The sequence below is a fragment of the Electrophorus electricus genome, chromosome 1, assembly GCF_013358815.1.
Source record: "Electrophorus electricus isolate fEleEle1 chromosome 1, fEleEle1.pri, whole genome shotgun sequence".
Lineage (NCBI taxonomy): Eukaryota > Metazoa > Chordata > Actinopteri > Gymnotiformes > Gymnotidae > Electrophorus > Electrophorus electricus.
The window spans coordinates 6,326,243-6,345,943 of record NC_049535.1 but is presented as its reverse complement, the minus strand read 5'-3'; the positions used below and the strand labels follow the sequence as shown (position 1 = coordinate 6,345,943).

Sequence of the window (19,701 nt, the reverse complement as noted above, 5' to 3'; positions counted from 1 at the left end):
TTTTGAGGGGTAAAAATTCCAGACAATTCAAAAGGTATCTTCTTATTTATTAGGAACTTACTCTGTACAAAAGGAAAAGATTAATAACACCCAGTCTTTAATGGGAACTTGAATCATTTTTGATGTACCATTGCTTTTAAGAACCTAAAAAATAAATACAATTCCTATTATTGTAATGAGGAACAATGCTGTGTGTCTGAAATTATTGCATTTGTTGAGAGGAAACATTTAGTTTATGCCCTGTGTTTGGTTTTTGCATGTGTGTGAAAAGCCTCATATGAGCCTCATACTCAAAGTTAAGGATATCAGATGAGGATCTAGTTAAATGTTTAGATAGCATACAAATAGTTTTAGATCTCCATCTACAGGGTGCATGCAAGACTCTTAAAACAGACAAACAAGAGGAATCCAGTTCAGAGGAATCTGACCATGGCTGTACAACAGTACAAAGGCAGTATGTGTATGTTCAGAACTTCAATGTATAGAAATCACATTTTGAAACAATGTTTACAAGAACTATATTTTTAAAAAACATTCGCTTGGTTTCAGGTGTACAGTACACCAGTACTGGCGTCTAACGCCAGAATGGGCCAGCTCTCTGTACACTGGATTAGATTCAACTTGGCCTTGGACATTTATTTATATTTATATATGAAAGAGAGAGAGAGAAAAGTTAGTCTTAATATGGTAAAGGCTTAAATTCGTCTTTACATGATTCAACAAGTGGTAGCATGGCTAAAAAATTTAAAGCAGAATTATTCTCCTTTTTTTTGCTTTCTTGTTTTTCTACAACTCAACCCCAAATCTACGGTCAACAAATGGCAATGACCCCACAGCATGGCAAAACACTTCCTTCTGAGAGAAGCACAGAGCTTCTGGAAAATAGATTAAGTTTATCTAAGGCTGCATTCAGCTAAACGGCTTTAGAGCATTTCATTAGCTTTGGACCGAATTCCACTAGACATCAAGACGAGGCTTAATTTATGCCCAACTTTCTTCATGCTTCATTTCTGGGTTTTTTAACAGTGATTTAGGAAAACAACTGGGAATTAGCTCTGTTCATCTTTCTTTCTTCCAAAACTGATTGTGAACGGACCGTCGGGAAGGCCCTTAATGAGGGTCCAGGCTTCCAAGCGTGTGAGGCCTTGCAGAACCGAGTCCTCAACCTGTAGCAGCTCGTCACCAACCTGTAGGCCCTTCTGCTCTGCTGAGCTGCCTACAACACACAGACATACCCATTATGGTAAAGATGGCCATCTTACAAACACGGCTCCTAGGATCTCAGATCAAGTCGGATTCAGTCGATCATCTGTTATCGTGACACGGAATGCAAGTTTTCCGCTAAACGAATGGCATAAGCACGTGTGGAGTTCGAGTTTACTGAAGATGTACTGATGTACTGAAGTTGCATCAGTCTTACCTGTGAAAATTCTACTGACGATGAGGGGTTTGTCTCCATGAATGGAGCCTTTTCCTCCCTCCAGACTAAACCCTACTCCACCCGCGTTCTTCTCCAACTCCAGGGTGAGGACATCGCCACCTTCATCTACCAGCAGAAAGAATGACATTAACGTTCCGCCACGTACTAGACCTTTAAGAGAGAGGACGAAAGAATCCGACTGCGCTCCTTTACCTGCGCAGCCGGGCTCGTTAGTGCTCGTGCCCCCGTCGGCCCCCGCTGTTCTGCTCTTGCACACCACCACCACGGCCTGCTTCAGGTCGCGCGCCTGCCGGAGCGTCGCCGTGGCATCGCCGTGCCTCACGTGCTTCAGCGTCTGCCCATTAATGGACAGCACCTCGTCTCCTTTCTCGATGGTGCCCTCCTGGGCCGCTAGACCGTGGGGAAAGACCTTGTGAACCTGGAAGAGTTCAGCACAGTGGCGGGGATGAAACGACCAGGTGGAAGGTCTTAACCTCAGCAAACTGGTTATTACACGATGGTAGCCGGTAAGAAGCGCCGCAACATTGTTTTCTGGACTTCAAGCACAAAGGAAAGTGAGCGCTTGCAGTATTAACTTCTTTAGGAGTAAAGACACAGTTGCAGTGACTCAACAAAGATATGAGAGAGAGAGAGAGAGAGAGAGAGAGAGAGAGAGAGAGAGAGAGAGAGAGAGAGAGAGATAGATAGATAGATAGATAGATAGATAGATAGATAGATAGATAGATAGATAGATAGATAGATAGATAAAAAATTCAGATGAGCCTATTTCCTGAAAGCTATCTGATCAGATGTTGATCTCAGATTGGATTACAGCCACTGAAATATATGTCAACAGTTAATTCAATATATAAACTAAAGTACAATTGCATAACCTTTGGGGGGGGGGACTGAATCCCGGTGTACTTCCCAGTGAAACAATCAATGTGTTAAAACCCGTTATGTCCGCGGTCCTTTCACTAGATCCCAGAGGATTGCCAGTTAGCGTTTTAGACACAGCCAATCCTATGGCGTGGCAGTCATTTGCCACGCCCCCCCCCCCCCCCCCCCCGAGGAGATTGACGTGTGTGGAGGTCTTACGCACCGTAGTCGCTTTGTTCTCCTGATCGATACCTCCAGCGATGCTGAAACCCAAGCCAGCACCTTCCTCCTTATGCAGAATCACGACATGGATGTCTTCCAGTTGCTGACGGAGGAGAGTAACTCAATGGTGAATCTGTCAGCAAGACGAAGCTTTGCGCTGCTTCCCAGCCAATAAAATGTGTGGTGCGTTAGCGCGTCTGGTACGGCCTGCAGCACGTTAATGACGACGCTATGATCCGTTTGCCAGAGATGTTGTTATGCAATGTCGTGGAGAATGGTTAGCATTCATGAAGAGATCATAGGCTTATTGCTATGTAAATAGCAGCTGCCTCTGTGATGGTTTCCAGATGGGGGCGTGTCAGCACGGCTGTGTTAGCTTGCTTAAAAAAAAAAAAAAAAAAAAAAAAAAAAAACGGTTATTGTGCTGCTGGAAGACGAATAGCTCTCCCAAACACAGCAGCCTACTTTGCGTACTCTTTTCAGCCTCAGTAGTACTTCTGTCTTGTTAATGCCCATAAAAGCCCTCTGTGAAGAAATCTAACCGTCTTTCCCGCTCTCCTTGTAAAAAAAAACAAACAACAACCCTGCAGTGAGCTGAGTCATCTCCTTGCTACACAGGTGGCGGCCCTAAAAGAGACGACTGGTAGTGACATACAGTGTAAACAGGAGAAACGCCTACAGTTTAGCACAGAAGCGAGCCAAGGTCTCCTCTTGGGGAGGAGGGAGAAGCACTTTGGTGAACAAACAGGGTGGACGCGCTGCAAAAGCTTGAAAGCTTCATAGAAGCCCTCTGCTATTAGGGGATCTTGATGGCAGCTCTGCTATCTTCTCTGCTATAGCGGTTAATAGTCCCACCATTCTCTTACTGCACGCTGCTAATGTGTTTCTGCAGCCTCGAACACTAAGGCGGGTTCTTTACCGATAAGCACAGACTTCGGTATAGACCTCAGCAAACAGAAAATTTAATTTGAACCGGATGTCGTGAAAAGTACTTCTGGCATGTTAATGGCTTGCTGATGTCTCCATCCGCTTTCTTTGTAAGATGCGGCCAGTTTGCTGATTACTTGTAATCCGTTTCAGTAATAGCTTGTATAACTGGCTTTAATTAGTTTTGTGACACAGTATGCAGATCGTTTAGCAATTACGCAGCGTCGCCTGGTGTGTGGCTCTCATGCAGAATGCACGAGGTTTGAGGGATTAGCGATTGGCAGCGTGTGTCTCGTACCACTCCCCTCGGCTTGACAGCTCGCTTACCTTTAAGGTGTCCTCGTCGAGATCCTTCACCTCTTGTATCATCTTCTGGATTTCCTGAGGCGGAAGGGCTGAGATCACCGATTGGGCGCACGCTGCGGAGGGTGTGGTCAGGGGTCGCTCGGGGCCACGGTCCTCTTTCTCAGACTCTTCTCCTCTCTCAATAGTGCACTCTCTCAGTTCAGCAAGGCTATTAGCCAAATCAAAACCAGAAATTGCCTAAGAGGTTGGCCTTGCTGTTGAGCTGAGGCTGGGTTTTTTTTTTTACCAACAACATGCAGAATCTCCGGTTGCGCATTGCAGAAGCTGCAAGCGTGTTTAAATTTCCCTTGTACAGTTTGTAATCATTTTGATTCCATTTTCAAAACATTCTTCTAAAGAATGTGTTTAGATTGCATGTATTTAAAAGGAAAGTGAATTGATAATGTATGATTGGTAATTGCTTGCATGAGGTTATCTTCATACAGAAAAGGAACTTTAGATAAGTGTCTGTTCTATCAGTCTAAGACAGCCAAGCTTCATTTCCTCATCCAGTTTCACATCAAAGAGACTGTATCATAACTCTTGCACACAGGATAAAAGAAATCTACAACTCCCTCCTCTGAGTGCACTCACAACACTTGGTTGTCAAACAACTGTGTTATACAGAAAACAGGTGTACCTCAGATACTACTCCCATGTGGTTCTTAGTGATGCTTGCAAGCAACAGCATACCTCACAGAGAAGCCTTTTTCACTGCTGTCTGGCACAGGGGAGAATGGAAGCTTCTCAGCCAACAAACTCTCTTCATCTGTGGTGTCAGGGTGAGATCCAGGCATGGCACCCCATGGATTGCTGAGGCTGGGGCATGGGGAGTGTGGAAGAGACTGCATGGAACGCATCAGGGCACAGGACACCTGGGTGCTGAAGGACAGGATGATCTCAAGGCTGTCCCCTTCCAGTCCACCCTGGTTGTGGCCATCTGAAGCATTCAAGGGTAGACTTCTGGTTCTTAGGGTTGCAGCGTGACTGCTGGAGCTCTCTGGCGAGGGGGGCTTTTCCGAGGGAGGATCTTTAGAACTGCTGGATCTTCTGGGACAGTGACCGAGGGCTGTCGAGTCTTTCTGAGTTTTCCTCCTCATCTTCAACAGCAGATGGAGGCTCTGCCGGAGGGCTGGTGGAATCATCGGATGTCTTTTCAACCGCATTCAGATTGCTGGTCTTTGGGACAACATCTGATTTTTCAGAGGATGCTTGCTCAATTTCAGAAGGCGACTCGACTGTGAGGGTGGAAATGCAAAACCGGAGGATGCCTTTTCGTTGTCCTCCTTGTTGAGCTCGGTGGTTCCACTTTTCCTTGTGTTGTTGGGGTCTTCCGGCTTTGCCTTCTCAACCGTAGCCTGGCCTCTCTCCATCCGTGGAAGTAAAGAGGATGGGGCGTGCTTTCTGCTAGTCTTCTCTGCCACGTCAGTATTTGAAAAAGTCTCGAACGAGCTGAGCTTTTGTTTAAATGATAGATTGGCTGCAGATGAAGTGGCCCTAAGACTAACTCCAAAAGTCTTTCCAACATCCTGGCCCCTACTGCCTGGGGGCTTAAATGCCTCGGCTGGCGACTGTCCATATTTAATACTCCTGAGGCCTTGGCGTACCCAAGCAGGTTTGGGGGCTACGGGGGGCCCCTTCTTTTCCTCAGATTTCAAGCTGTCCGCAGTCTCAGAGACTGTGCCGCTGATCTCGTTATTCCTGTTGTGGTCGCTCATGGTTTTGGGATGGCACAGGTACCTTTCAGGGTTGTCTGCTAATCTTCTAATCCAGGGGTCGGTTTGCTGATCAGGGTTCGATTCCACACAGCCTTGCCGTCTCAGGACAGCTCTCTTAGTTGGACTGCAAACTTGACTGGGGGACTCCAAGTCTAAAACACAGGTACACCAGCCAAATATACTACACGGAGAATTCACTCAGTAACATAACAGGCTGCAACAGTGTAAGTAAAATATATCATCCTAACTAGGAAGTGTAATACTATAATCTCAGTTAACAAGTCTCAGTGATCGATATCTAGAGGGTGGAAGTATGTTTATCTTTGTAATCATTCTGATAATCTTAATATGAGGAAGATGATTTATTTGTCATGGATGACCTAATAACATATAAACATATTAACGCCAGTTAAATGTATACCATACCTCTGAGTTGTTTGCTCTCCCCCACTGTGCTGTCATTCGCGGCGGCAACGATACATTCAGAGAATATTGCATCTGTTCCCTCCAAACGCTCGCCCACTTCCTGCCACACAAACAGGAAATAGTTGGGTGATTTTGACACTCTTTGCATGGCCTCAACAAAGGTGTAGAAACGCATCCGCTTAGCATCATTGTGACATGCACCACCGATGCAGACAGGACAGTCAGGCCACACGCTGCAATAGGCATGCTCCATGCGAAGCACTTTCACTAGGACAAGAGAATGGATTTAACTCAGTACAACACGTTTACTAGAATTATGGATTGAAACCAAGGTTTTCCCTTGTGCATGTCGCGAAGTAGTGACTAGGTCATACATAAAGTTTTTGCACTGTCATCCCCGTGCATGAGAATCAGCAGCCGAGATAAAAGGAAATATTTAAAATCCCACGTACATTCTTAAAGAGAAGACTTGAGATCTTTCTCAAAGCCTTGTATAAACTGCAGAACAACTAGAAGCATGTGGAGAGACCAGAGACAGCAGAAGAAAAAAAACATCGGTTGAAATACCATTCGATTCCAGTTGTGTAAGACAAAAAAAAAGAATGTGAACATTTTATGTTAAATAGAAATCTTTGCAATCCAGAGTTGTGCGCTAGAGTATTTGTGCACCAGATTCGGCAGCCCAGAAAGAGGAAGTATTTCAATCCCACACATATTCTTAAATGTGAGCCATGAGATCCTTCTCAAAACTTTGTACATATACTCCAGAACTGCTAGAACCCAGAAACCCAGGACAGACAAATGAATACTAGTTAAGAGAGTATTTACATCACTGCTGTTTTAGGTAAAGTAACAGCAGAAGTAACTGCAGGATATGCACACGTATATGTGAACATTTTAAATATGATATTCCAGACAACTAAGCATTCTATTTTGATCCACATGCTTTATTTGTAAATGTGTCTCACCATATGCCTTAAACACGGCCCCTTAGTGAGCACAGCAGCAGTGCTATGAAGGAGTGCAGATGAGCTGATCACGCCTTCTCTCACGCAGATACCATTTTTGGGCAATTCTCTTGTCTCAGTTTGCCACATCCTTCTCTTTAGTGGAATTAGGGCCGATGCAGAAGTAACAGCAGTGCTGACTTCCCCAAACGAAACATTTAATGTGCTTAACGCTTATGACATTAAAAACACATTAACAAAGGACTTATTAGAAAAATCCTTTAAACCTTTAACCTGCCACCAGTTCTTATTTCACTGCGGGAAGAAAGGACCATGAACTATTTTATTCTTTATTATTCTTTTATTCAGTGTCTGACCCTCACCTGCTCAAAGGTTTTAATATCTGACCCACAATATCTGCTCAAAGTAGATATAAATGCACAAAGCTGTACCTGACAGCTTTGCGAAGGCAGCGGTTCTTCCACCTTCACTGGTGAACCTCGACTGGAGTCACTCGAGTCGGTGAACGCCTCCTCCTTGGTGACATCCTGTTGGCGGCAGTACCTCCGTGGCAGGGACCGTGGCCTTGCCCTGAACCCCTCCCCCTATCCGCAGTCATGTCTAAACGCCAGCTGGCCAGCCGGGCTCGCCGCAAAGCTGTGAGGGACGTTGTAGTCATCGTCCACGCACGTCAAGGACAGCCTGCCGTTGGCCGGGACCTCGCAGCCGGCTGTCATGGAGACGTCTATGCTGTGCACCCTGGTGATGCGTTCGGGGTAAGGGTGGTACATTGGGGTGGTGGTACCGGGCGGGGCGCAGCGCTGGCTGTAGGCACCCTCGCTGCAGGAGCGGACCATTGGCTTCTGGACCCGTCTGCTGGTCAGTTGGCTGTGATTCCGATCCAGGCAGCGCTCACATTTCTGCCTGCCATGTGAGCAGGGGTCCAACCGTCTCAGACCTGAGATCGGACTTGAGATCAGACTGGCACAGTCTAGCGTGCTGTACCAGTGAATCGACTGAAACCAGACACTTTAGTGCAGCTGAACTAATGAAGGCCTGGGAATTGACTTGCTTTGTAAGATTCTAAGTCTCTCTGTAGAAATGCTTTTATAAGACTTTAGTGAGACTCTAGGTGGGAGGTGTATTCTGGTGGATGTCGGGGTTCGTGCATGGTGGCTAAAGCATTCTTACCATCCACACTCCACTGACTCTTGTCTCGCTTCAGTTTGCTGTTCTCTACTGCCTGAGCAATGGCCTCATTCAGCTGCTGTTCTGAAACCTATGCACACACACACACACACACACACACACACACACACACACACACACACACACACACACACACACACACACACACACAAAAGCACGTGCACACGCACACGCACACACACACACACACACGCACACACACACGTGCGCACACACACACACACATACAAAATTAAATTTTAATCAATTTTATGTTTGTTAATTTAGCCAGGGAAATCCATTAATCAGTATGTCATCAGTAATGCTGACATCAATCAACATTACTGTTGATGCACCAGAGGTTGTCTAATAGTCAATCTGTTCTGTTTGCGCAGTTCAAAATTTAATACAAACATAAAAACAGAGCAATGTATAAAACATATAATAATGTAAGGCAATACACCATTGATCATACCATTGGGAGAATACCTGAATTCCTGACAACCTGAATTTCAGTGACAACTAGCAAATGTAACAAGCAAAATACATTAAGTAAGAAAAAAGTGTTTCTCTCCAGTCATGTTGGTGCCAAATAAACATGGTGAAGTTCTTACCTTTCTTACATTCCTAGCATAGCTTTGCACTGTGCTAACAGGCAGCTGTATAGAGGTGTACACACTTCGATAGATATTCTAGAAACAACTGTGAAGAACCATGAAAAACTCCACACCCATGGGTTACAGATGGAAGGCCAGACTTACTTTCGGGTCGGGGTGGCGACTGATGATGACCTGAACTGGACCCGGGTTGCACTGGCTCAGAACTGTGTACACATCGTTCAGCGTCATGTTACAGACCACTGTGTCATTGATCTCCACGATCTCATCACCACATCTGAAACATACATTTACACACGGAGGGAGAGAGGGAGAGGTCAGAGTCACGGGTCCTGCCGTGTCCCCGTTTGCAGGGCAGAATGGCGTTGAGACAGCTTCTCTCTTCTGATTCCAAGGGCCTGTTGTGTGGTTATTAAAATGAATATGCACTGACCTCAAACGGCCATCCATGTGTGCCACGGAGCCCGGCGACAGGGTGTGAATGTAGACGCCAGGGCAGCCTTCAGCAGATGGAACACAGCACAACCCGATACCCAAGCCCACACCATTCTCTATATACAAACACAATGAATGTCACCCCAACATCCTCTATATACAAGCACACAATGAATGTCACCCCAACATCCTCTATATACAAGCACACAATGAATGTCACCCCAACATCCTCTATATACAAACACACAATGAATGTCACCCCACCATCCTCTATATACAAACACACAATGAATGTCACCACAAAATCCTCTATATACAAACACACAATGAAGGTCACCCCACCATCCTCTATATACAAACACACAATGAATGTCACCACAAAATCCTCTATATACAAACACACAATGAAGGTCACCCCACCATTCTCTATATACAAGCACACAATGAAGGTCACCACACCATCCTCTATATACAAACACAATGAATGTCATCTCCTTCACAGCTAAGGGACTGTTGCTGTACTTAATGTTCTCATTGCAGAGAAATCTGTCATCCCAGTAGCAGTTTTTTAAACCATTCTTCTCTAGCAGATCCACCAGACCAGAGGAGCTCTGGATTCAGTATACTAATAGTATAGTGAGACTAAACTCGAGCGCAGTTACTGACACAAACCCTTCTGTAGAGTGATGTCCATCATGATGCGATCCCGAGGCTTGGCTGGGTTGCCGAAGCAGGTACGATCAGCCAGGTCAGCGCTGGCCCTGCTGATGCCGGTGGTTGAGCTCAGGGATCTGGAGCGGCACAGCTGGGCCACCTGTGTCTGGCTGCCAGACAGGGCTCCTGACCGCAGACTGGTCCTCACCACCAGGGTCAGCAGACCCTTCTTCACTTGCTTCAGAAAGCAGAGAGAGAGAGAGAGAGAGAGAGAGAGATGGAGAAATGGACTTGAACAATGATGCAAGGACAGACAGATGCATGATGGGTGGATTAATGGTTGGATGGGTGGACAGATGTGAACTTCGGTCAGTGTTAATTTTGGTCAAATGCACACTTAGCCTGGTAAAAATCCTGGATGGGTGGGTGGATTGATGGATGGATGGTGAGATGGAGGGATGGATGTGAAATTGGTCAGTGTTATGCATATTAATGAGTAACCTGGCAAATTTTAGCAAAGCAAGACTGAGTCTATTAAGAAAATGTAAGTGAAACATAATAAGATTAATAGTTTTTAACTATTTAATTGTTAGAGGACAAGATCCTGAAAACAGGACGAGGGACATCGCAGAACTCACCTTGAACCTGTGTAATGCATCGTCATGTTTAAGACCATGCAGAGATTCTCCATTCAGCTCCAGAATCTCATCTCCTACAAAACACAGGTATTTGATGGAGTTAGGTAAAGGGAAGTTAACACATATAACAATGGTATTATTGGTTCAAATTTTGATTGGATACACTGTGCATTTGTTCTGGACGGATGGATGAAATATGTGGAAACATAGTTGGAATGAGTGAGTGGAGTGAGTAGAGTGAATGGGTGAAGTGGGTGGGTGTAGTAAGTGGGTAGGTGGGGTGGGTGAAGTGAGTGGGTGGAGTGGGTGGAGTGTGCTAAGTGTTCTTTGCTGCACCTTCCTGTAGTCTCCCGTCGGCTGCAGCCGCTCCGCCAGGGAAGATGGTCTTGACATAGATTCCCATTGGGCCGTAGATGCTGTCACGACCTCCCACGATGCTGAACCCCAGACCCTGGCAAGACCAACAGGGAAGGCGGAACAGGGGCGCTCATGAAGTAAGCGCACAGCTATTGCCATTTATAGCAAGGAGTAATCAATACATAATAATCATTCAATATCTGTAACCACTGCAAGCACGATGGATAGATGGGTGATTGGGTGATGTAGACATGTAGAGGCAACTACAGGCAATCAGTTAGTCTAGTGTGAATGTGTGTGTGTGTGTGTGTGTGTGTGTTTACCTTGCCGGGTGCTTTCATTAAGACTATGTTACAGATGATGAATGCTTGCACACTGCTACAGGAATGAACCAAATGGGCCGAGCTAAGCGAGCGAGAGGGGCGAGGTACTGCCTGCCGAGACACACAGAATGCACAACACCCATAAACGAGTCAACAACAAACCAAACTGACATGCTGACATTGGCTTTATTGCCTGTTTATATCAGCCACGTGAACACATGAAGAGCAGCGGCTCAAAAGCAGTGCGCAGTCGCTCCATTAGAAAGAGTGAAGCTCACAAGCGCATCAGGAAATGTGAAGGCACACGAATATTACACTAGAGTCCTACAATCAAAGCCTAGGGCCTACTCTTATTACCTAGTTTGCCTAGTCATAGTTCATGTCATAATGTGTGCAATTATTAAGATTGATGTAAAGTAAATTATAACAAAATGTTCAGTTAAAGTGTAAACATAAAACCCTAGGTCAACATTTAACCTCACAAACTATGCACCAATAATCTGTGCTGATATAAAAACATATTCCACCCCAATTACATAATCCCATTCTCACTAATTGCCAATTGCCACTAATCCTGAACCTGTGGAACGCTGTGAGGGAATTCCAGCTGCTGGGAGAGAGACTTCCTGTTGCCATAGAAGCCTGCAGTGCCATGGCTGCAGCAGGGAAACAGTTCTGGAGTCTTCGCGATGATGGTGTCCAAGTCTCCGATCCAGTACGGATGGACACCTAAACAAAGGGAGAGCACGTGACCGGGAGAGCCATTACAGAGGCAACAGAGGCGTTTCCCACTACTCTGATAGGAGCATAACACGCAGACCGGCCAGAGAATGGCCTGTTTGTAAAAGGTTCGAAAATGCCTCTAGTTTAATGACTTAGAAGCTTATTATGTAATAAAAGACTTCATTTACTGTACTGGCATTTGAACGGCAGGCGCATTGGGTTAGGTGGTGATGTCTCATGACATTAGCTGTATTAACACAGAAGTCAGTAGAAATGCCATATGAAACAGTATAAGAGATATGTGTGTGTGTGTGTGTGTGTGTGTGTGTGTGAGTGTGTGAGAGAGAGAGAGAGAGAGAGAGAGAGAGAGAGAGAGAGAGGCTAACTTGTGGAGCTGGAGCGATTCCTCTTGCAAACTATTCCTTGGGAGTCTTCCTCTTTGATATCCAACTCACAGCTTTTGTTGTTAACCTCTGATACCTGTATAATGGGTGCCTTTGTTCGAATGAACCACGCACACAAACACACACACACAATCACACATCCACAAACAACCACACACAAACACCATGTGTATGTAATGAAATTGATATATTCAGCAACCCCTCATAAATACATTTTCTCACAAAAACGCTTTTAACAACGTGCGTAATCGCCTTTATCCTACAATAGAGTTCATGCTCCCCTTCCCCTGGACCGGTGCAGTCCCTCAGGGGGGCTGTGGTTGCCAACTAAGAGTACGTTGTGTGCAAATAGTCTGCTGCTTCTCATCAGTGTGTGAGTGATTGTAAAAAAGCGAATATATATCTATAAAGTATCCTTGAGTATGAGAAAGGTGCTATATAATAATAATAATAATAATAATAATAATAATAATAATAATAACAATATTCACCTTCATGTGAGTGCTGTTCCTCAGATCATCTCTGTAGGCCAAGGGATCACTGAAGCTGCCGTTCAGAGCCGGCCCATTCATCTCGCACGGGGAGAAAACCTTCGGGGGAAAAGTAAACACAGCCATATTGGTAAGGGCTGCCATAAGGACCGGCGGGAAAGTGAGGGGCGAAACGTGTCCCTGGTGTTCATCAAGTTTCCATAGTGCAACCCTTTACACGGCGTGTTGTAGAGAGAAGGTGTGAAAGTCATTTGTAGGAAATGCATTTCTCACTGTGTCATGACATTTAGGCTCGAAATAATAATTCCCACGTTAAAAAGGGACAGGTTGGGTGACACACTGCCACAGTGTGCAGAAAGATCCAGGGTTCCTTTCAGCCTTTGATCTTCCAGAGCCCAAGTGACGGTCTCTGCTCTGCCTGCTGGTCCTCTTTTAGAAGAGAACATGGTTTGAGGTCACAGTCTTCTGTCGGATTCAGCTTCAGTCCCGGTCCTTATGAAAGGTTTGTTGATGCAAACGCACACTGTGCTTTTTTCTAGCCCTGTTAACGCTAGTGTTTGTCCACTTTTTTTCATCTAAGCCATCTGATTCTTTTTGTGGTCAAATGAACAGCGTGTTGTTTGAGGCCAGCTATTCTTGGTCTGACAACAGAGGTTTTGTTTGAGAAAAACCGCTGGTGTGTTAGCAACGCGAGGGCCGCTTCAGCTGTCTACCATGTAGGAGGTCGTCGGCCCTTCTGGGGGTCGAATGAGGTTCTGGTATGGTTGAAATGTCACAGACCTGACCTTTAATACTGACCTAGGACCAGCTTTCCCAGCAAAATCCATCCTAAACCTTCCAAATCTGAGCAGGGTGAGTGATCAGGGATCAGTGGCAGAGCATTTGGGGACATGGGAGAGAATGTGAATCACATGGCTTACTTCAGCACTGGCTGTTCTGAAGACGGCGTGCATTGTGGACTGTCTCTCCAACTCAGGCTCGAGCTTCGTGTGGCCGTTTATTACCTGCCCATTAAATGGGGCCAGCCTCTCACCACAGTGGATGTAAGTGTCCCTAGAGAGTGAGAAAAAGCAAATAACGTCCATTAGTGCTCTTGTATTTATGTGTGAGAGTGCGTGCATGTGTGTGTGTGTGTGTGTGTGTTTGTGGGCTTGTATGTGTGTATTTACACAAAACATTAAACCTTTCCCTCCCTTCGCATAATAAAAACCAATGCTATGCTGATGATCAAATTATGCTGCTTTTTTTATTACCTGCATAACTGCCCACCATTTCGCACATGGCTGAGAGCAATGACATTGTCACCAGATTGGAGGTGGTTATCGCCCACTGGAGGCTCCACTGGGCACCTCTCTTCTGCGGCAGCCACGCACATTCTCCAGAAACTGCTCTCCTGCTCCAATAAACAGAATCAGAAACACTCCAACAAGGAGACCACTATTCTGTTACACAGAGACCACTTTTTCCATCTGACATCAAGACCCCCCCCCCCAGTCTGACACCTGAGAAATACACCCACAATAACTGTGTTTTATTAGAACATGAACCACATGGTTGCACTTTAATTACAGAGCATTTATAGTGCTCCTGTAAAAAAGAATAATGCAATATTGCGCCGACTGGCACAAAAATAGGGCATTCACGTTATTGCTGGGCATTCAGATTTAATAGAAGTGCTTTAGGAAACATTAAGTCTTTCTTTCAACTTGTGAAGACACCACATTGGGCTTTCCCAATAGTATGAATCATAGTAGATGTTTAAAGTAGTTGAGGCTTGTAGCTCACTTGGTAGAGCAGGTTGCCATCACAGTCACGGGTTCGATTCCTGTAAACTTGCAACAACTTTCGATACATTGTAACATAAGACAAATAGCTGTTATTCATGAGCCAGGAGGAAAATATTCCTCCTAAATGGATATTTAATGGTAGACACGTGTCTCATGACAGTCTTAGTGCTTTAACAGTCTGTATCTGTTGTGCAGAGGTCAGGGAGAGAGAGGTTTATCAGCGTATCAGGCAGCAAAGCTATGTGGGGCTTTGGGAGTTTATTTGCCTCTGGCCCCCGTGACATCACCAGAACGTCTTATGAGACCTGCACAAGTTCTCGGCTGCCCGCCGACCAAAACAAGCCCTCTTTTGTGCGGGTATAACCGAGCACAGGCCCGTTGTCTCCAAACGCGCTCGTCTGTGTGATTGTTATTTACAAGGACCTGTGTACAGTTTAAAAAGTCACTTCATAAGTTCCTGCTAAATAGTGCGAAAATCTCTGATCAGAGCAGTTTGAAAATGTTCAGGACTCAGTCTCTGCATCAGAGCAGGCATATCAAAAGAAGCTTCCTTCCATGCCCTGATACATCTGTTCATTAAGTTAAATTAATCAGATCTTAAACAGATGCGTAGTTAATTAGTGCATAATGAGGAGTTTCATGTAATGACACCAGCGATGTTCTACCAGCAGCTCAAAGTCTTACCTTGATGGAGAAGGATCGCCTCACGTTCTTCTTAGAGTCCTCATATCTCCTTGGAGCCTGCAGGCTGGCACTCCTGCTAAGATCCTTTTCGGGAAACCCTGGCGCTCGTTCCCAGGGGGTTCCCTGGTGCACTCCGAGCCGCTCCCTGTAGCCGTCCGCCTTCTCTGGGCTGGCAGCATCATCGCTGGTCCTGGAGCTGCAGATGATGAGGGAGCGAGAGAGAAGGGCCAGCTTCCTGGAACGCTCGCCCGCCTCCGATGCCCCCCTCTCCATCCGCCTGGCTCTCTGCGCGCACGAGCTGCCTCTCGCGGGGACGACGGCCGCAGAGGGAGGCTCTCTCGCGGGCCACACCGCCACTAATGGAGAGGGCTGCTCTACTGAGAGGGAAGGAGAGCCCGAGAGACGGGGAGAGAGAGAGAGAGAGAGAGAGAGAGAGAGAGAGAGAGAGAGAAAGCAATTAGGAAATTCAGTTAGGAGTCCGGTTCTGGCGTTCTCCTGCGCGCTGAGTGTTCTGTGGAAGCAGCGCGGCTATAGGCCGGAGATAAAAGCACTTTCTTTCGCATTCAGGAGGGAGAAAGGAAAGAGAAAAGGGGCGCGATTCCTTATGACTGTGACTCGGCCAGAAACCTGAACGTTTTGAACTGAATTTCACCTTGCACTGAGACCTTTGGGAATGGAGCATAGTCTGAAACTACTGTCTTACTGACACTAAATTGGCATTATATTTTAATTAAATGCATCTGTCTCGTGCCAAATATTTGTATATTTTCCAGTTGTGTTTTGTCCTTGGATGTCTCTTTTTAATCAGTCGTGTGCAGTGAATGAGACATTTGTGTCATTAGACCTTGCACGACCCTCCCACCCCTCGGTTAGGCTTCTGGCTGTGCGCAGGGTCCTCATCGTGACAGACCTGTCATTACGCTCGGAACTCTCCAGCAGTCATGCATTATGGATGATCCACTCACATACATTTGCTGACCCTTAGGAGACTAAAAACTTAATGGCGCTGTATGTATGAGGGGGTGTATAGGGGGATATGCCCATCGAAGCAAAGCAACAGCTTTGTGGGGTTGGAGTTCCCTGAGTAAAATCCACCTACTGGTAACATTAAGTATTACCAGACCGTTTTCGATGCCTTAGAGCCCACAGCAGTCTGGCACAGGTTTCTAATGTATTTAATGCATGTATGTGTACAGTAATGTATTTATGCAAACATCTATAGTGAGGCAGAGGGTCAAATGCTGCTATAATACACTAGAGATGCTGTTTCTTCTTGCTGGGGTTGAGCACATAGCTATCCGACAACATGTAACAACATGCCAGCATGGCCACCTACACGGAAACAGTATCGAACACAAAGCAAACAGAGCAAACCCTCTTTCCCCTTCATCTGAGACATGTGAAAGATGGAAAAGGCCTGGTTTCTCCACTGGCTCCCAGAGGCCTTCAGCAGCGTGACTCACTCCATGGGAATATAATGGCAACAGCTGAGACTCTCAGCTCTCCCAGGGCCAGGGCAGACAACACCCCCCTCCCCCCACCTCCAGCCCACCCGAGTGGCCGAGGCACAATGCAAAGAATGCCCACTTCTAATGCGGAGTGAAGCTGGCACCTCCGGGGGGAGTTAGGCTTGGGTGGCAGCTACCTGCCATAATCAGCTCGGCCAAGCCTGGCCTTTGTGGTGCGTGGCCACGTCGTTGCAACCATGTGTTTGATGCATCATGCAGCAGATATTTGTGTTTACTGGGGAAATGGTTTCCCGAAGGGCAAACATTAGAAGGGTCTGCAATGTACATTCACTTAGTGGGAGCAGCGTGGTGAATGCTTGTGTCCATTGAAACAGGCTGACTGTAATACTGATGTAATGGCAGACATCTGTAATACCAGCTGAGTCATGGAGGGAGGGAGAGAGAGAGAGAGAGAGAGAGAGAGAGAGAGAGAGAGAAATAAAGACAGAGTCAGAGAGAGACACACAGAGAGAGAGGGAGACAGATTTGGCCTTTAGCTATGTTCTGAAATGAGTTCTGAGATAGAGGTGGGGCCTCCTATATGTGCAGACTCTTTTGCTATCTTGTTCTGGGGGAGAAGTGTCTTGGATTAAGCAGACAAACCCCAGTCAGTTACTGGAACAACACAGCCCAACATGTGCTCTCTCACACACACAGATCTGAGGCTTACAAAAGAAAGCATATGTTTTAGCTAATGTAGTTCATCCTGCCTGTTGTAGCAATTCCAGATCTACTATCCATTCTAACTGTAATTGGAGGGGTTTTTGGAAACAAATACTGCATAAACAACTAATATTATTGATTCACAATGTATTTTCTCATGTCTATTTGTGTAATGTACTATTGTAGGGTTATAATGCATTTTGCCAAATAGCTATGTCAAGTTTCAGAATGGTTTAATTCTACTATATGTTCCAGTGTGTTTATTTCCTCTTGCTGCTATGCAGAGCATGTCCATGTCATGAGCCTTGTGGAGGAATTCCGATTATTAATTGCAACATTGCCAGCATGACATGACAACAGAATCTCAATTTTGTGAAACATTTCAAACCATCTGTTATGATTCTTACAGCAGAACTGTTTTGTTTTTTAGTTCCTACTGGGCCAGTTTCCTGACTAGACCTAAACTAGACCTAAAAACGTGTGAGCAAATGACCTCCATTGACTGGTATGTTGGCAATCTGTGTACAGGTATGTCCAAGTACAACGGTCACATTTTACTGTCCATCTGTTAATATGAACATAGAAATTTCCTAAATTGGCTTCAGAACCACTTATTTAGTAGAAGCACCTTTGTCCATTTACTGACATTGACCATCTGTGTTGGTCATCCCTAAATTCCGTTTAAAAAATTCCAAATAAAGCTGATACCAGAACAACATGCACTACTGTGTCAGTATCGATGTTGTGTTGAAAATTGTCCACTATATGGATAATATCCAATCAGCACTGATCCTGTGGTCAGAAACTGACCAATGACCAAAAACCCTTGATCATTTTCCAAAATGTGTTCTTCACAGAACCATCACATGCTCATTCAGTGAAAAAATCTGTACAGTTTGACACTGACGGTGCTGCCCAGTTAATTCAATAGAACGTTACATTGGTGTTTAGTATACAAAGTTTCCGTGAGTGATGTGAGGTTTCCTTTAAGAGCCCGATCTTTTCTATTCAAGCAAAATGGAAAGCAGAAGAGTGTGAATTAGGGAAGAACGCGTTGTTCCATCACTGATCCTCTGGGATGCGTGGATCAGGAGACCGGAGAAAACGGATCCGTCTGTCCGATCCGATTAAGATGAACACGGCTGTCTGGAGTTCTCCGCAGGGCACGGCGGTGTTCCCAGCCGCACGCGAGCCCGCCTGCGCTGTGGGATGCTCCAGTGTGCCACAGCTACCGCTTCAATTCCACAGTCTGCACCGCAAAGTTACAGTACCTCATTTTCTTACCAGATTTGTTTGGTTGGTCTGAAAGGAGCTAGCAGCGTTTGAAAGGGCCAGAGATGGAATCCAGATGCAGCCTCAAGCCAAACTGACATCTGCTTCAAGGCTTTCGAAACAGGAAGACTGATGAACGGGACTGGATTTTTTTTTTTCTTTTGCTATTTGCACGTCCTATTTCTGTTATTAGAGGAGATAGAAAAGAGGAGAAACACTCACCGAAGCTCACCATCAGCCCCTCTGGGAACATCCACGTGGAGTCTGGGAGAAAGCTGATCTGCTGTCTACAGTGCTGAGCTCTTCCATATGTAAGTCCAACTGGAGGGAAGAAGCAGAAGTGTACTTCTTTTACGCTAGGTGATTAAAGGTGCAGAGTGGAGTGAGAGTTCTCTCTTTCTCTCTCTCTCTCTCTCTCTCTCTCTGTCAGTGAGCTGAGATTGGGCACTTATAACTGCCACCCACCCTCCGTCCCAGGCAGCCAGCTAAACACAGGAGTCCTCTCATGGAGATCGCGAGTGCGAGAGAGAGCGAGCAAGAGAGAGAGAGATTTTTCCCTACGGCCGCTGACCTCACACCTACACTGTTTCACAATGCTTGGTTTTTTTTTCGCCCTCCTGCATACGCAGTCCTATTAGTTGTCTTGGGCTGTGAGTTTCAGCCTTCTGTCCTGTATGTCATACTTTACATGCAAGCATAGCGCAAAGCCTTAATGGCAGTTATGTGTAATTTACTGAGGTCCTTTTAAGCATCTAAGAACAGCCTGTGACTATTTCTGAAAGCCCTAGTCAGAAGAGGCCCTCCGTTATTTTATGGCTGCAAAACCGTTCAAACATTTGCCAAGCTAGCAGACCGCACCCACTAAAAACATATAATATGCATGCTTACAACAGTCTCTGTTAGTAAACCCAGAGCTGATCATGGCACAGTGTTGGTGCTGTTGCACGCTGTAGCCTGGGAACAATCTCAAACTTGTGGAGTTTGGTGTGATACGGGACAATAGCAACTCCCCTTTTTTGTATTATAAACCACCTACAAAGAATCAGCAAACGCAAGCTCCCAGATGTGCTTTT

General features: G+C 45.7%; 1 protein-coding gene across 1 annotated transcript; it reads right to left on the bottom strand.

Moving 5' to 3' along the window:
- Positions 1-26: 26 nt before the first annotated feature.
- il16 (interleukin 16) lies at positions 27-19,111 on the bottom strand. The gene is given in 25 exon segments (XM_035524617.1): positions 27-1,216; positions 1,421-1,546; positions 1,634-1,859; positions 2,523-2,624; positions 3,776-3,962; positions 4,487-4,876; positions 4,878-5,037; positions 5,040-5,663; positions 5,938-6,037; positions 6,390-6,446; positions 7,337-7,842; positions 8,076-8,163; positions 8,834-8,966; positions 9,123-9,240; positions 9,797-10,016; positions 10,417-10,490; positions 10,753-10,867; positions 11,097-11,207; positions 11,677-11,825; positions 12,206-12,314; positions 12,715-12,813; positions 13,635-13,767; positions 13,968-14,107; positions 15,186-15,562; positions 18,851-19,111. Coding segments are annotated over 25 exon segments (4,542 nt in total). The 5' UTR covers positions 18,882-19,111; the 3' UTR covers positions 27-1,049.
- Between the last annotated feature and the right edge of the window lie 590 nt (positions 19,112-19,701).